Source organism: Rhincodon typus, chromosome 26, assembly GCF_021869965.1.
Source record: "Rhincodon typus isolate 14 chromosome 26, sRhiTyp1.1, whole genome shotgun sequence".
NCBI lineage: Eukaryota > Metazoa > Chordata > Chondrichthyes > Orectolobiformes > Rhincodontidae > Rhincodon > Rhincodon typus.
In genome coordinates, this window is record NC_063357.1 from 14,973,257 (window position 1) to 14,992,419 (window position 19,163).

General features: G+C 40.1%; 1 protein-coding gene across 1 annotated transcript; it reads right to left on the reverse strand.

The window, feature by feature from the left end:
* Positions 1-51: 51 nt before the first annotated feature.
* trarg1a (trafficking regulator of GLUT4 (SLC2A4) 1a) lies at positions 52-18,833 on the reverse strand. The gene is made up of 3 exons (XM_020535173.2): positions 18,140-18,833; positions 11,900-12,032; positions 52-3,060 (listed from the first exon to the last, which is right to left on the reverse strand). Exons 1-3 carry the CDS (start codon positions 18,542-18,544, stop codon positions 3,050-3,052), a joined length of 549 nt encoding a protein of 182 aa, XP_020390762.1. The 5' UTR covers positions 18,545-18,833; the 3' UTR covers positions 52-3,049.
* Between the last annotated feature and the right edge of the window lie 330 nt (positions 18,834-19,163).

A 19,163-nucleotide genomic window follows, 5' to 3' on the forward strand; every position in this document is an offset into this window, starting at 1 on the left:
CTAGGCCCGAAACGTCAGCCTCTCTGCTCCTATGATGCTGCTTGACCTGCTGTGTTCATCCAGCCCTGCACCTTGTTGTCTAGGCTAGTACGTGTGCCTGATTTATGGATGGTATTTCAGAGTGGCAATTAACAAGCAAGCTTTAATGTAGGGTTATGGAAAAAGAACCCATCAGATACTAAATATACGAAATGATGGCCTTTAACGTAGAAGATTCTATGCATTTGATTATTTTTGCTCCTATTGGATTATAGTCATTTACAGTAAATATGCCACTAGACAATTGATTGTTAGAGGAATTGAGAAACTGTTATTGGTGCATAGGAGGAGGGTACCAATCAGACAAGCCTTTTCTCTCACTCAGCAATGTGACCAGAGTGTAACAATCTCCCTAAATATGGTTCAAGTCAATCTGAAATTCAATGAAATGTGGTATGGCTACTTATTTGCTTGTTAAAACACGTTTAGTGAATCTTTGAGAAACAGGATATTAAAAATAAAATAACTGGCTTGCCAGGAAATAATGTTTTGTGAGTCATGTTTATTTAATGCTTTAGTCCTGCTGCCTACAATACATCCTGCATGCAGCTGAATATATGCAGAGAATTGACTCAAGGGAAGCAGCCATTAAGGCTTAAAGTGTATTTTATATCTGGATTCTCGAGGATATATGCACACATTAATGGATCTCTGAGTAACATTGAAAATAATAGATGGAATAAGTAAACATTAAGATTCGAAATGAGTGTCAAATACAATAAGTGGCCAAGTTGACTTTCTATTAAGATATTTAATGAATTCAAAATATATATTTGGGAAACCTCTTTTATCTTTATTCCTTCATGGGATGTGTCATTGGCCATCCCCAACTGCTAATGAACTCACTGCCTCTCTGGGCCTGTTCAGAGGGCATTTCTGAGTCACTCACATTGCTGTGGGTCTGGAGTCACATGTCAGCTAGACCAGGTAAGGATGGCAGATTTCCTTCCCTATAAAAGATATCAGTGAAACCAGTTGGGATTTTACAATAATTAACAATATTTGTCATAGCCACCATTACAGAGACTAGCTTTACAATTCCAAATTTATTAATTCAATTCAAATTCCACCAGCTACCAAGTTGGGATTTGAACTTCTGCCCACAGGAAATGAGGATGATTGGTCCAATGGCATTATGTCACAATCTTCCCATATTCCACCATATACAAACCTGGTGAGGCATTAATTAACTTAAAGCAGTTGGTTTAATCTGTTTTAAAGGGGTGGGGCTGGCCTTTGTATTACCTCCCATAAAAAACAAGGCATGATGAACCAAACTCCTGGTGAACACAAAACACTAATGCCACCTAAAAGTAAAAATGAATATTCTTCTTAAACCATCCTGTGCAATGGCTGATACCAGACTACACTGATAATGTCAGTGAGTCTCAGTCTCATTCAAGCCCTGTTTACCATCCACATCTCTTACAAGGACAATTTTTAAAAATGTTTTTGAGCCTGGAGTGAGTGGTACCATCAGCCATCCATAACTCTGTACTAACTGTCCAAAATTAAAGATGTAGATGTATATTTATTTACAGACCACCAAATGTGGTACCAATAAGTGCATTGCCAGTCCTGCAGAAGGGTCATTCCCCACCCTCCCTGTTGCATGCTGAAATTTTGAGATGCACACAGTTACAACAACACAGCAAATATGCATTTACGTTCTTGGGGTAACATTTAAAGAATGGAGGGGTGAAAGAATTTATCCTCTCAATTTGGACAGAAGCTTTAACAAACTGTTGCGATTAAATCCCCTCCAAACGTTGCTTACTAAATATTAAAGAAATAAACTCTGATTTTACTCCATGTGAAATTCTCTACTTACACAATTTATTTAACTTGATTTGTGCAACCAAACGGTGTTTCATGAATTTGATTGAAAGTCTTCAGCCACTGAGAAAGAATTTAACTCTAATCACACCAAAAATTAATTCCCTGTTCATGTTCCAAATATCACACATTCAGGACTCATATTTTTACCATTCCCTACTCAAAAGAAATCAAGAAGAAAGACTGTAGCCACACTACAGCTTCCAAAAAAAATCACATTTTTAGAAATGACAAATAGTTACATTTAATTGACACGTTCCTTGAATGCTGTGTAAGTTTAATCACTACCACAATAAATTGCCAAGGAAAGGGTTCAGTGGCTTGGAGATTACTTCTCAAGTACCTGTACAATCAATTGTTCTGTGAAAATGACAAAACCAATCAGAAAGAGCTATCATGTTTGAGTAACACTCATTGTTTTGGCAAATACAACCACAAAACGGGTATAATGCAACAGCGAACTACATGACCATTACATCTGCACCCACAGATACCTCAACCACATAATTCAATCACAGCACATTCATATTCTGCATGCAAGTGGTGTTTTTTCATAAAAAGTACAAAATCGTGCTATTTACCAAAACTAACATCATGATACCCAGTAACCAATGATATAAATGTTGGTTCCATTCTCCGCTCCAATCTTTTCAACACTTAGCTTCTTTTCTGTGTTTCTTTCACTGAACATTTCCTCCTTCGCCATTGGCAGGTTTTAGCTCTGTAGACAACACTGTCCTTTTCTTTTTGTACAAAAGAGGGCAAAAATCACAGTGTGCACTTGACAGTTTTTGTGCAATAACACAGAAAGGGGTTTGTAACCATGTTATCTGAAATGCCAACAAGTTTCTCCGCTTTCAGGCGCATGCACTTGTGCCATTCCTAACAAGAAGGATTCTGCAGAGCTGTCTATTTTCAGGTATCTCACTGGAGTTGGCTTTGAATAGCTTTCAGATCTGTTGCCAGATGTCAATTAAGAGGAATGTTGTTTCCAGCATTCATTATGCAGAGTTGTAAGTGATGCACATTAAGCTAAATTGGAAAGGCTGGGTAGCCTTTGATGAAGATCCTCTTGTTCTGGATTTCATAAACTGCCGTTTTCCATAAAGAGACAGACTTCTCTTTATGTCCCAAAGGAACTAATCCAAAACTCTCTTGAGGTGTGGCAGGTTTTCTATGCAGTAACTGAAATATAAGGAAGATATTAGAATTTAATCGATTGATTCATAACTGTTTCTAAGAACATTCTGTCAGTTACATTGTGATGGATGGAGTCATAGTGAGATGAACTTTGAGAATCGAATGAGATTAAGTATCAAAGGTGTTAAAATGTGTTTTCTTGTGCGGAAGGAGGGGATAGAGTGATAGACTCACTCAGTCTGTTAAAATCATGTACAAAACCCTCACTGGTGCCATTCAGTTCCCCAGACACAGGCCTAGTGGTTGGCAGCGGAATGTGCAACTGTTGGTAGCAGTTTGGTTTTGTCAGTGAGTGTTCACACGTTAGTTTTGACGTGCCCTGGCAGGCTTTCATTCAGATTGCAGGGAGCTGGTTGCATAAGACTCAAAACCAGGGAAGGTGCTTTCAAGGATTTAGTGGCTTCATGAAGAGCCAATTAGGAAGTGGTCCTCTGGCCCATCGGATGCAAAGAAAATCTTGTTTCATTCTCAGGCCCTCCAGCTCATAAAGCCAGCATGAAAACAGATATTTCTCACAGACACTTAAATCTGGTGAATTAATGGATCCTTTTAATGGCATTCTGTTTAACTTGATGTTGGAAAATCTGCTATGTAGTATAAAAATACAAAAAGGCATTATCTTCGTTTTGCTACTTACAATGAAGTCACAAACAGAAATATTAAAAACATGTTTCTGGCAAATAGTGAACAGTGAGAATCCATTACATAAACTGTTAAATTAGGTAGGATGTGTTATTCAGTTTTTGATCTATTTTTGTGCCAGTATCGGCTCCATGGTTTCAATGTACACACTGCAGCATGAGCTACTGAGATGCCATTACTTCAAATTTAATTAAGAAATTTTCATAAGTGCAAAATGTACACTGTTATATTAGAGCTAATGGAAGAAAATACTTTAAAAATGCACAGTTGTTCCCTCTCACATGCTATGATAAAAATCACAATGGCTCTTCCATGATATGTAGCGTCCTTCATCCGGTGTACAGGAATCTCATGAAGGCTAAGTTGCCTTTCCAAGAATAAGATGAGCTCAGATTATTTTTTTCACAAGTGTGTTTTCTGGCTGGATATCATGGATCAGTGCCAAGAGTCAGCATCCATCCCACTTCTGCCTACTGATCTTAGTGCTCAAATGTCAATGTAACATTTAGCATCAATTGGATGTGCCAGTAGTGCAGTTTCAACTTTCTCTGACAATACATGCCAACTTTTGAATAATTTTTTTTTTCAGACAGCTTTGTTCAGCTGTCGTGAATAACATGAGCTCTTCTTAGTTTGCTGCCTGCTCCCACAACTCTGCCCAAAGGTGACATGCGTAATACCTTCCTGAAACCTTCCTGAAACCTTCCTCACATGTGCACATCCAACATTTTCTTGATGCACCACTTTGACCCGAGAACTGTTCACAATTCAAAGGCAAAACAATCTTGGTGCACAAAGATCTTGCAACTTCATGGTAATGGCAGTTAAAAAAACCCTCCTGCACTCCAGCGATAAGCAGATGGAATGGAAATCTTTGGAAAGGCATTCTAATGCAGTGGAATTTAATTCTGTTTCTTTCTCTGTTGCTGGGGGTGGAGATATTTCAAGTGTCAAGGACGATTGCCAATCCGATGATTAGCCAGAATTAACCAGAACTGGTGAGCCAACATTGCCTGTCATTCATTAGACTTACCCTCGTCCCCTTTATTTCCATGGAACCTTGTGCTGCTTGCCAGGGTAAGTGTGAAATGGAAAAGGATTGGAGCCCTGTACAGGGCATACACAACTGTACTGAGAGAGCAAATAGCTATATCCCCTGAAGCAATCAGTTCAAGCTGAAGAATGAGCAATGCAGAGTCTGAATGAGAGTCTAAATTCAAATAGGCTCAAAAGTCAAATTGAATTCAGAAAGCAAACCAGAATAAGGAAAAGTTTGTACTAAGAAATAATGAACCACGTGAAGTCTAATGCTTTACAGAGGGGGGCATGTACTAGCCAGAAGTTACTTTAAGCCTATGTAAGTCACTAGTTCTGCAGCATTCTGTCCAATTTCAGATATTACACCTTAGCAAAGACTTGAAGGGGCTGAAGAGGATAGAGGATATATTTACTAGAATTTCAAGGATAAGCAATTGTGGATTGCTGACTGCAGAGGAGAGAAAACTAAGAGGAGACTGAATAGAGGAGTACAGACTAAATAAAGAGATACTATTCCAGGTGGTATTGGGGATGATAAACAATGGGCACACATTTAAAGTAACTGGCAAACATTTCAACAAAGAATACAGAAGAGCTTGCAGGGAGCAGCACCAGCACACTTAACGTTAAGCAGCAACCTGCAAAATAGGGCTATTTGTGTGTCAAAACAGTGAAAGCAGCAAGTGATAGACAGAGTTAAACGACTCCACAACCAACAGATCCAATCTAAGGTCAACAGTCCTGCCACATCCAGTCATCAATGGTGGTGGACAATTAAATGACTCACTGGAGGAGGAAGCTCCACAAATAACACCATCCTCAGTAGTGAGAGAACCCAGCACAACAGGGCAGAAAATAAGGCTGTAGAATTTGCAACAATCTTCCACCAGAAATGCCAAGTGGACGATCCATCCTCACCTCCTCCAGAAGTCCCTAGCCTGCAGTCAAATCAACTCATTCTGTGTAATATCAAGAAACAGCTAAAGGCACTGGATGCTGCAAAGGCTATAGGCCCTGACAACATTTCAGTAATAATTCTAAACACTTATGCTCCAAAATATTCCATGTCCTTAACCAAACTGTTCCAATAATGTAGAAAATTACCCAGAATGTCCTGTACAGAAAAAAGCAGCACAAATCCAACCCAGCCAATTACCAACACAGCCATTACTGACCCAGCAGTCTACTCTTGATCATCAGTAAAATGATGGAAGGTGTCACTAACAGTGCTATCAAGCAGCACCAGCTCAACAATAACCTGCTCAGTGACGCCCAGTTTGGGTTCTGCCAGGGCCACTCAGCTCCTGAAATCATTAAAGCCTTGGTTCAAACATGGACAAAAGAGCTGAGGTGAGAGATGAGGTGAGTGTGGCACCTTTAACATCAGGGCCACATTTTACTGAGTGTGGTATCAAGGACACCTAGCAAAATTGGAGTCAATGGAATCAGGGAAAACTCTGCTGGTTGGAATCATACCTGGCACATAGGGAGATGGCTGTGATTCCTGGAGTCAGTCATCTCAGCTTCAGGACATCTCTGCAGGAGTTCCTCAGAGTAGTGTCCTAAGCCCAACCATCTCCTGCTGCTTCATTAATGACCTTCTCTCCATTATAAGATCAGATGTGGGGGTGTTCAGCAGCATTTGCAACTCCTCAGATACTGAAGCCATCCAAGTTCAAATGCAACAAATCTTGGACAATATCCAAGTTTGGGCTGACAAGTAGCAAGTAATATTTGCGTTGTACAAATACCAGGCAATAACTATTTCCAACATTAGGCTTTTCAGATTTCAAAGCTAGTCCTGGATGGTAAAAAGGTAAAGTCACCATTGGTGTACTCTCTCATAGAGAGAGACAAAAGGTGGTGGTTCATCCTAAGGGTCAATACATCAGAAGCAAGGGATAAGGTTTTGAGAAAGCAGGACCTCTACGGGAATCAAACCCACACTGTTGGACTCACTCTGCATCATAAGCCAGCCAGCCATCCAGCTGATTTAACCTTGTGCACTGTCCAAGGGTATCAGAAAGTGAAACAATTTTGTTTGGTGACCAAAGACTAAGCATTGACAGGATCTCCCAGCTTATTGCTTTTCAGGGGTCTATGATCGAACATTGGCAAACGAATGCATTGGCCTGGATTGGGAACATGAGACTCCCATGAATTTTGACATACCGGCCTGTCAAATAGTGAGCGAAGTTAGGGGTGACAACAGTGTCAGTCAGCTCATGCTTCATGTTCGAGAGAAAAGCCTGTCGCAAAATAGCACTTCCCAAAAGGAGCAGTTGTCCACGTTCATGCTAAAGGATGAATGGATAGAAGTGGCTTGAAATTATGGCTGAGGAAGGTTTAGATTTTCTGAGTGGGAGTATTATGTGAAAAAAAACTTCTCATCTGGGACAAGTTCAGATTACACCTTGTTGAGATCACAAAACAGTGATACTATAGTGAATCCAGGTGGTCTCAACTGCCCTGTTCAACCACTGGAAGTTTCTCTAAGTAAGGCCCGCAAAGACAGCATGAGAATATGAAATGACTGGATGATCAGGTGAGGGATGACATTTACCAAGGGAAGCTGCACACATAATCAAACATTAGCAACCCGTGTGTGTGGATTGTGGAGGTCTAGGCTGAGATCAGAAAGGAGGCTGGTAAAATCATTTGGAAATGTGGGAAATCCAATGCACTTGATGACACAGAAGATGACTGTTCTGGGGAAATGACATGGTCACAAACATCGTGTTTGCTGCTGAAGATGACCCATATGATGATGCCATTCATGAAGCAGACTGCAGTGTTATTTGATTCTGTTGATGGCAAGGAGGGTGACTTTTTTATGGATTTTAACATGTTTAGGACATACTCTGCTGCTAAGTGGTAATTCTTTTCAAGCTGAATGAAATTGTATACATTTGTATTGTATATTGTATACATGTTTTCAATGAATTTGATAATCTTGACCACTTTAAGTGTACACAAATATAATGTTTGTCTTCATGGAAGTGATCATTAACTTCCAAATAAAAATTCAATAATAAAAATGCTTATTTTAGAGTTAGGGTTGGTGTGAAAAGTCCTGACCTGGCGACTTCAAAATTGGGATTTGGAGTGTGTTGTTATATGGGACTCCCACACCAGCTGAGGTTATCATTAAGGACTCTCCTTCTCAACCTCTCCCCTCACCTGAGGTGCAGCGACCCTCAGATTAAACCACCACCAGTCATCTCTCTCTAATGAGAGCAGCCCTACAGTCCTCTGGGACTATGATGACTTTACCATTCATATATGTCTGAAATATGGGCCTTTAGAAAAGTAGACACCCAAAGATTAGATGGTGGTGAAATGCAGCTCTGGAAATGGATGAAACAGGTGAATAAGAGACAGCAGAAGAGCAATGAAGAGTTTCACAGGATGGTGGAGAATACAAGATCATTAGTATCTCATAGAACATCATCAAGAAGTGGTTGGATAGGTTGGCTGAATTCTGAGGCTTAAGGGTTTACTGAAAGAGATAAATAAAGAAATATTAGAAGGATGTAAACCAAGAAGAACAAAGAGAATCAAGATGTTAGGAGACTTGAATTCAAAATGGGGAACTCCCACTAGCAGCTGAAGAGGAAACTACAAGGGATGAAGAAATAAGCAGATCACCACTACTACAGAAAGTATGAATCATAGAATCCCCACACTGTGGAAGCAGGCCATTTGGCCCAGCAAATCCACACCAATCCTCCAAAGAGCATCCCACTTAGACCTACCCCCTTACTCTATCCCTGTAACCTTGCATTTCCCATGGGTAATCCACCTAACCTGCACATCCCTGAACACTATGGGCAATTTAGCATGGCCAATCCACCCAAACTGCATATCTTTGGACTGTGGGAGGAAACCAGAGCACCCGGAGGAAACCCACGGAGACACAGGGAGAATGTGCAAACTCCACACAGACAGTTGCCAGAGGGTGGAATCAAACCCGGTCCCTGGCGCTGTGAGGCAGCAGTGCTAACCACTGAGCCATCTAGAACAGTATAAAATGTTATAAATAATTAGGCCAAGCTGGAGTTCTGGTCATTACATTGTGTATACAATTAATAAAGGATCTAGACAGAATGGATAGAAAAGCCCATAACCTGGGAGTGTAGATTTCAGATAAGCAGTAGGAGGTGTCAAGGGGATTCAAAGGGAAATGTTTTCACCCATAGGGTAATGGGGGTCTGGAACTCACTGCCTGAATGGTACAATCGTACAATGGTAACCATCAGAACATTTACAAATTACAAGGATTCACACATGAAGAGCCATGATCTATAAGGTTACAAATCAAGAGTTGGAAAATGGGATTTGGCTGGATGGCTCCTTGTTGGCTGGTGCAGACCTGATGGGCTGAAAGGGCTCCTTCTGTGCTATAAAATTCTGTTATTGGGATTCCATTATTGTAAGAAAGTGTGATGATGTGTAATTTGTTCTAGCAGTTACTAGAATTTTAATATGTTACTGATAATGACGTAAGGGAAACATACCATTTCTTTATTGAAACACCATTCGCATTTAAATGTCAAATACTTTCTACTGAATTCCCATATTACCCTAATAGTTACAAGAAGAGACATCTATTGTCTTAGATCAATTATAACAGTATTACACACTTCAAGCAGGCAAATCGTACAAAAAGCTCCGCTAATGTGTTATCAGAAAAAAAAACAAACACTCGTGGGGCACCATTCTCCTAACTTAGATCAGAACAGAATGACATGATATTAAATCCGGGGGTGTTCGATATAGCACATTGATTAAAATCAGTCAGGGATAAGATCAGCAGTTCCATACGGTAAGACAATGACAATAAGTACACAGCTATTTAACTCTCTAACAGCAACAAAGCTACAGAAAAACATTTATAAGAGTTGGGATTGCTCAGTCTCTGGCATTAAGACCACAGGCAACCACAAGGAAGGTTGTCCCCAAAGCCCAAGCACTCATTCTTATTACACTATGTTTCTCCTTTCACTGGCTTGAATTATGTCAGGCAGGAAGCCTGGCAATGATAATTTATACTTAAACAGATTATCAAGTTCTGCTAATATCATCAATTTAAGACATAATGAAAATTAACAGAAATGTTCATTCTGTTACCCCTAAGAGTCTATCATACACCTGTTTAACCTACAAAGATAAAAGCTTGGACCTGTTCATTGTTGAATATAATTCTATTTAAATAACATTCTATTCACAACTTGGTTGGTTCAACTATAAGGCCAATTTAAATCTATTAATTTATTTACAGGATGTGGATGATGTTGCCAAGGCCACTATTTATTGTCCATTCCTAATTGCCCTTAACTGTGTACCATTTCATTAGACAGTTAAGAGTCAGCCATAATGCTGTGAGTCTGGAGCCACAGACCAGGCAACGATGGCAAATATCCTTCCCTAAAAGGCATTAGTGAATCAAATTGACTTTTGCAACGATCTGGTAATTGCATGGTCATCATTATCATAGAACGCCTACAATGCAGAAAGAGGCCATTTAGCCCATTAAGTATGCACCAACCCCCTGAAGAGCATCTCACTCAGACCCAGCCCCCTAACTCTATCCCCATAACCCTGCATTTTTACTATGGCTAATCCACCTAGCTTGCACATCCCTGGATACTAATTACTGATACTAGTTTCTCATTCCAGAATTAATTTTGTAAATTACCCAACTTCTGTAGCAGGATTTGAACTCACTTCTCGAGATCATTAGTCTAGTAACTTAATCACTATAGTAACATTTCCATTTCCCTTTATTAACGTATTCTCAGGTTGCAAGCAATGCCAGTACAGTAACATTTATTGTTTTCACTGGTTGCCTTGATGTCTAATAGGCTTTCTCTTAGAACCACTGAGTACTTGTGTTCATGGTGATTCCATGTTACTGATAGATAGGGCATTCCAGCATTTAGACCAGTAGTGCGTAATAAACAGAAGATCTTGCAGATGACGGCGATGTTGCCTTCATCCAGTCTGATGGTGGAGGTCACAGTGCTGCAAGACATCCTGCAGACTATATATGTTATAATCTCACAGCGGTGGTGATACAGCTGGACATTAAGTTCAATAGCAGGGTGGTGATCAAGCAGACATCTTCTTTCTAGATGGTAGCAGAGTTCTTGAGAGTTATTGCAATTGCACTTATCCAATGAATATTCCGTCACATCCATGATTTCAGCCTTGTAGATGGGTAAAGTGGCAACAACAGATCCAGAAAGTGAGTTAATTATCTTAGAACATCCAATACCTGTCCCATCTTTTCTAGCCACACATGGCTTGATGATTTGATATTGTTGGTCCAGTCAATGATCACACCCCCATGCGGTTATTAATGAATCTCAGGTCATTATTTGCCACATACGGCAACGTCACCCCAAACCTAGACAGTGTCCAGGTCTACCCAAGGGTTCCATTATCATAGATGTCATGAAATGAATTGAATCTTACGCTGCTATGTCTCATTTAATTCAAAATCTAGTGTTTTTTCTTAGTTTATGTAATTTGATCTTTTGACACTGAGTTTTAAGCTAGACATGGCATTCTACCACATGGTAACTGACTACCCTGGAACTACTTTCCATAACATATGATCTTTCTATAGTCTAACAGCTTACAATGTTGCTTTTATGCAAGAAATAAGAAAATAAAGTTTTGATGCAAGCCAAGTACAGCAATAGGGGACAACAAAACACCTGGTGGCTCCTTGTGAAGGACATTTCCATTACATTTTCAAGTCAACCTTAGAATCAAATCAAATTCCTATTCGATTCATGCTATGTGTCCTCCGTATACATTTATAGTTGCAAATGCTGAACAATCATTCAATGACTTGTTTAAATATAGTACAACCATAATCTAAACATTCCGGAAATGAAAAAGAACCTTTTGATGTGAAATGAATGTTACTGATATTGCTATGCACTAACCAAGCAGCACCTCTGATTTAACATTCAATTAATTTTTTTTCCCTGATAGTCTAAGCTTTGCAACAACGCGTATCGATTCATCAAAATTATTGAAGATTAGCCTGACGGCCATTGTGATTCTTTTAATAAATATAAGCTGTCCATATACACAGTGCTTCAGATTTGCCTCATTTCCTAGCCACTGTTACCTGCAAAGTTGACAACACAGTAGGTGATTATGATGAGGGCCCCCATGACTATTGCTACAATACTCAATAATCTGGCGAGACGTCCCAGTCTCCTGGCTCCATCCACGTCACCTTGTTGTAAACTGTTTCTGGACTATTGGATGAAAGAAATAAAAACAAATGTTAGACTTTCAAAAATATATTCTAAATTGTAAGCAACTCTTTCATTTGGTAGCTAACTGTGGATTAAAGTTATTGTCTCAAGACTTCTGAAAACTTGCAAGTAATACCATTCAGATACTGTCCTACGTGCCAAACACAACATTTTAAATGTTATTATTAAAGCACAAATCCATTATCTATAAAGGAAACAGCAAAATGAGCAAGGAAAGATATGGAAATCTAACGTCTGTTTGGTCTCAAAATTATTTCCACAGGCACTTAAAATATTTCTTTAAAAGGGTAATTTGTTTATTTTACACTTGAGTCCATGAATGTTAATACTATAAGTGGCTGCTTACATGCTTTTCAATGTATTTTAAAGTATTTCAAATGAACCAAAGATCACCTTATACTGGGCTCGATTTTATTAAATGGATTAGTGTAATGTAATTGAAAAAAGAAACCTTCAAAGTAATTTGGAATTATATAATTACAGAATCTCAAACAGGCATCCTTATATTGTATTTTCTTTCACTGTCATTACAGTACAGATTAGATAAGGAAATAACAGGATAAAATACTGCAATTTTTATTATTTGACAATTTCCTAAACAAATTCAAGTACTTAACAAGACTGCAAGGTAATTGATTTCTGAGAATCTTTTATAAGGAATGGAATTGCCTCCAGGAATCTAGAGCCCTGTTAGGGATGTGGAAAGCCTTTTTCTTGATATAATGTGGATACAGTCACTCATTCATTTAAAAAGAAGATTCTAATTTGAGCATCTTAAAATTCCCCTACAATAACTTTGGCTTGTGGTATGAGCTGTCATTCTCCTGGAGATTGACTGTTTCTAGGGAGAGCAGAGGCACCAAGCTGTGACAACTTTATGCCTGGCTAAACGTTCCTGCTGCTCATCTTGCTGTCTGTACTGTTCATGTGGCATTTCAAAGATAGAACAAAGACACACATTCAGATCCAAGTCACTATTATTTCATTAGACCTGAAGATTTTTTAATAGGATTGCCGGTTGGATTAAATGTTTACAGAAGGACATTAAGCATTTTTAAATGCTGCTAAATTGCTACAGAAAATGCTCTATTCTACATCATATTTTGCCTCTTTAGATTGGATTCTCAAAATCTTAAAACTACAAATCGGTATAATTTGGAAATACACTAAAGTGACCCCTGAGCTGGTGGATCTGCCAGTTCTCCTTCTAGCTTAGAAATGCTAAAAAGGATTGCCGATGCAGACTGGGCAGCTCAGATGCATTCTGGTAGGCACTGATGTTACAACTCAGGGCTAACAGAACAGAAAGACTGGCTCCATCCATCAGGACAGTCACCAGCTTTGGAAATTTTGATACGTTCACTTTAAACTTATTGATCAGAATATAAACATAAACATATCTGGTCTTAGTGATATATCTCTCAGATAATGCAATTAAAGTAGCTTCTTAAGGAATATTTCTTTAAAAGAACATCCCTATTATCTTGAGGTAAATGTTCTTAAGCTTAGTGAGTTATAACATGCATTATTTCTTCACTTTTGTGTCCTGAATTTCAATCCAGTTCAGATCAATTTGATGAAAGCCTGGAATATCAAAAAAGTGTCTCAAGTAAAGTGAGCTTATCCACTCTGAAATCATGACCTCATGTCTTACAAATTTATGGCACATACTCAGTGCTAATAAATGCTGTCAATCGAGCTATTGGGATAGTTGATGATTTAATGGAATACATCCTGGATGCAAAGAAGTATTATCCTACCTCTATCATATATGTACTGAACTTAGTAATGTTTGATGTTGCTAATAATTAGAAATATATATTTTTATTCTCAATACCAAACATCACTAATTTTGACTGGCCAAAGTTTCTTCACCTCCTGGTTTAGTGTTGTCTTTAAAAGCAGAATGCCCGACCCATATGGTTTCATTGAAAGATATTGCCAATGCAATGTAATGGGCAAATCAATGTGGATGCCAAACAGTAATGTTATAAAACTACAGTGATCAGGTACTGCTCACAAACGATAGTTCTTGTAAGGCAGTATTCCCATGTGAAAAAGTAGAACAAGAGATTTACAATGTATTTTTGGTTGAATTTTCATGTACATGAAGTAAAATATTGATTTGTTAATATCAAGCACAAAACGTATGATTGCAGATGATGATGAGGAAGGGTGTGGTATGGTTTGGCAAAGACACAAAACACTGCATTAGAGATTTAAGCCAGGACTGCTTGATGCAGCTGGTCATTACAGTAAATCAATACACTCATTACTGTAACATCACTTCAACTAAGTAGTCTGGAGTCACAGTTTTGTACTTTCTTGCAAATTGTTAGAGCTTTGACAAGTGATGTAGTTCTGTACGGATAGTTCTGTTGCTAAAAACATGTTACGGCACAGGGTGGCACCAGCATAAACAATGACCACTGTATTAAATTACAGCTAGTCTTAAATGAGATTATCCTGTTGGCTGAAAAATATCAAAGAAATCCCGTCAGTAGAACTGCATTCAATCTCAGCCTGACTAATTTGTTCATTACAAGAATGTGCAGTGTAGGATATTGCAGTATATGGCACCAGGATTTAAAAAGGAAAGCAATTAGTACAAATGGTGAATTATAAAGCTAACATTGGGCTTGATGCTGTACTGTTTATTAAGGATTTGGCACATTGTAGCTAATTACAGTTCTTAATTTCACAACAGGATCCCTGGTGTGCTAAAATCCCTAAAGAACCAGGGATGTCGTCTTTCTTATTAATATTGCACACATTAGAACAAATTTGAATATTAATCAAGAAGTAATTAAACAGAAATGCAAGTTTGTTTTATTAATTGTATATTGGAATATGTTTCTTTCAACAAATAGGTTTTATATTGTAGAACTCAATGGAACTTCTTTCACCCAACCTTTCGTTCGCGTCTTTAGACTTAACTTCTTAATAAGCAGGGTTCAACTAACATTGACCAACATTTAGTGGCCTACATTTTGCTGAGAGTCTTGACAGGCATTTAACCACGAGGACATCAAGGAAGCCTTAATTGCACATTTCTGCAGCAGCTATGGAACATCAATTAGGAGTAGGAGTCCTGGCCAAGTTTCCCTTCCCAAGTGAGGGACAGTTGCGGTAATTAGTGCCTGTTAATTGTCCAAGTCTGAAACTGAACAATTCCATTTGTTAGAAATAGTTCCGTATTACTAATTTGGGAAGAACAGTATTGCACTAACATTACCAAATTCTAACCTTCCCTTCCTTATCCTTTGTGAGCCAATCACAATTACTGCCTCACCCTCATGACTATAAACTTCTTCAAGCAAAATATTGTAAAATGCACCTCTGCAATTTTACTGATGGCGAAAGTATATTCACCATACTTGCTTTTCATTGGAGTGATATGTATTTAATTAATTTTAAATGAACTTGTAAGTTCAAATTAATCATCCATAGATAGCTAATAAAAATGTAAACATCTGAGCAATTGTTTCATCCATAGATCAATCCATAAAAAGGATCATAACTGGTCAGATATCAGTGCACAAACATGAGATCATATTACATATTAAATGGTACATCTTTACTTCAATGGGGAGTTGTCACCCCTTATTGTGCACCTGCCTGTAGGCAACATAAAAAGATGGCATAACATAATTTACTTGTCATGTAACTGACAGCAGTAAACCAATTTTATTATGCAATCCCATATCCTATTATCTATCAGATGCGTGCTGACCTGTGTTTTAGAACCAGAAAATTACATATATTGTGTTTGCATTCAACTATCATCAAATCAAGGGCCAATCAGCAAATGGATATCAACGAATAATTATTCCAAGTCACAGATGTAAAATTTTCTAAATTGATCCTCACTCAATCCTGCTAAACTGAACCACTAAACCGACAATCATTTCAGCAAAGAAACTGCATTTAAACAGCTGTACATTTGAAATACCCACTCACATTTGTGTCAAATTTATGTTTCTATGTTAAATGAAGGAAGATTAATAAGTAATTTCAATCCTGAAATCTAGTCTTTGTAAAAGAATGGCCATTTATCAGTCTTTGCTACATAATTTGAATTTTGAATTCTCCCGTCAATCTAGTAATCAAAATCTGCAAAAGGAGAGGACTGGGGTGGGTGGGTGGGCTTGTTCCTGTCCTGAGAATTTATCCTAGGAATTTGACACATGCATTGTGTGAGATTGGGTAGTTTCTGAACAGCATCTGTCCTGAACACTGCCTCTGAAATAACTGTAGTTCTGGGGTATAGAAGAATTGACATAATCCACAGAATTAGAAGAACCTTAACAGGATATAGTGGAAGCCTACAACAATGGGTCCCTACAAAGCCAATTATGAACAAGCCAATAATGTGTTACACTTGAGAGAGAAAATGGATGAACATATTGCAAAGAAATGACCAAATTTTTGCACCTGATTGTTTTGTTATTATTTGCTAATCTCATTTGTTGAATGGGTAATTAAGTTTGGGGTGGGGGAGGAGCAAGGCAAACAGCATTTTTTAAAAAGACACGGTAACCTAGTAAATGTCCCTCCCCTAGTTTTCTAAACACACTCAAGCTTGTTGGCACAGGGCCCCATGGGTAGGTACCTTCCAGCACCTCATCCAACTCCCCATTTAGCATTTGTGAGCCTAGACTTCCTATAGACAATACCACTGAAGAGCCCAATCCTGCCCCGACACCCCACCTCGCTCATTAATATTCAATAAGATTAAACTTCTAAGGAAAGTAGTGAGGCAGTGGAGAGGAAGGACGAGCGGGAATCTTTGCGGTATTTTAACATCTCTAGCCCCAGGTTCCTGAAAACAACTTCTGCACTTGCTGAGGACGCTGAGTACCTCACGGATGGTCTGACACTGAGCACGGTCAGTTCGGATTCAGGGAGAGCTGCGCTTCCGCTTTTTTAAGAGTTCAACACACAGAGTGTCTTCTGGTGGCAGAATTGGGCAGCTAGTTTAGACAAAGGAAGTTGGCTTGAGGGACTCCCAGGTCAACCAGTTTGGGCAGAGATGCGGATAAAGGGATGTGCCTGGCAAACAGCCCCACTCTCCGACTGAATTAAAGCCCTCAGGATTGGAAAATGGCAACATTTAAACGGTCGCGTTTGCCTGGGGTACAAATTATGTTTGCATAAACCCTCAGTAAACAGAAACAAATGCGGCCACCGCTGCTTGGTTGGATGTGTCAATAGCTCCGGGAAATGCACAGGGAATGGGCATCGCCTCTCCCAGAGAAACCCAACCTCGGGCTAAACCGAGTTCGAGAGCAGCCCTTCACTCACTGAATCGCCAAGGTGCCACACCTCCTACAGCCTCCAATGATAGTAGCCGGCAACTTGTTATTTTACCTTGTTAGCCTTTTCTCGCTCTCCTAAATCAAAAGACTCTTGCAGCCTGTCTGCCTACAATACACACCGAGCAGCCAACATTAACACGAAAACTTGGGACATTTGCCCTTAGCGACTTGTGTTGATCAAGAATTTATATAACCGGGAAAGATTCACATTTTCTCAACAGGGCTTGTTTTATTAGGGAAAGTGCTAACTTTGGAGAAGTCTGTCTCCTATAGAGGAGAAGTTTTGTTTTCCGAGCCCCAAATGATAAAGATTCTACAGTATTCGAGGCATCCAAGAGGGTATTGGGTGATTAGTTTGATCAATAATAGTTTGGTGAAAAGCAGAGGGAGTGATGCTCCTTTGAAGAGCGGGTTGCCCAAAAGAAGGGGCTGAATGGTTATAGACAGAGAGGGAGAGAGTTAAAACAAGCCACTGGGGAGGTAGGGGGGTACAGTGACTGAAGGGAATCAGGGGGTTATACACAGAGTTAAAACAAGCTACTGGGGAGGTAGGGGGTACAATGATTGAAGGGAATCAGGGGGTTACACACAGAGTTAAAACAAGCTACTGGGGCGGTGGGGGGGGGGGGTACACACACACAGTTAAAACAAGCTGCGAGGGGGGGAGCGCAGGTATGAAATTCTTTGTGAGGCACATTCTACCGCTGGACAAGCATCGCTGATGATCTGAGTGGCAAATGGGAGAAAGTTGCAGACATATGCACTCACCATGATAGAATAGACCAGCGCCACGATGTTGATGGGCCAGATGGGGCAGAAACAGGAGACAATGGCCAACACCAGGTAGTCTCTGGGTGGGGTCTGGTCCTGTCCGCTAGTGGTGACCGTGGACGATGCTCTGCCCAGGCTGAGCCGGGATGGGGATGCCGGAGGCACTCCGATTTTGGGCATGGACTCGGAGGAGAAGCTGGGCACGCCGTGGCCGTTCGGCTCGCTCAACGCCTTCTTGCCGCTCGGAGGGCTGGCGGGGAACGCGCTGGACTCTTTGATGCCATTCTCTAGGTTGGCTTCGGAGATGTTGAGAAGTTTCTCGGTCTCCTGGTGCTCCTTGGTCGAGGCCGTGTGTCCAGATCCGCCCAAATTCTCGAAGGCGACCTCCGCATTTAGCGCCATTTCCCACTCACTCTCTCAAGAAGCGCCAAGTGTGTGGAAAGAAAATGTTACAATTTCATCCTCGGGGAAGGCGGGGTGGGGAGCGTAGAGAGAGAGAGAGAGAGGCGGTGGTGGGGGGAAACAGCCGCCCCCTTTCTTAAAAAAAAACTTCCGTGCAAAGTAAAAACAAGAGGCAGTCAAGGAAAAAATATTGTCAGGCGGAGGTGGGGATCCCCGCTGCTGGAGAAATCTCTCTTTTCCTGAGTGAAGCGGGACCACAGCCGGTGTGGAGACAGACACTGGGGTCTCACATTACACCAACCCAAAGAGATGTTTACATTGGATTAGTCCATTCACATCCACCAGCGCGAACGGTGTTGCACAACCTCAGCTCCTGAATCCTCTTCCCCACCCATCTACCGGTGCCGGGCTCGCCGTATCAGCCATCAGCTTTCTGGTCAGATTCGCACGGAAAACACGGTGTCAGGAACTTGACGCTGCCATCGCCCTACCTACCTGCCGATGCCTTCCCTCCACCCACCCCAGAGAGAGAGAAATAAAAAGCTTTATAAGCAGCTCAAGACAGCGAGTGCAGTTTGCTAACTGCCTCTGGGGAATACATGCATCTAAAACATGCATC

Bases quoted from the DNA above. Each gene is read 5' to 3' on its own strand.
- trarg1a (XM_020535173.2), bottom strand. From the start codon at position 18,544: ATGGCGCTAAATGCGGAGGTCGCCTTCGAGAATTTGGGCGGATCTGGA. The intron at 12,033-18,139 runs GTGAGTGCATAT...TTCATCCAATAG, and splicing joins CGCTGGTCTATTCTATCATG to TCCAGAAACAGTTTACAACA.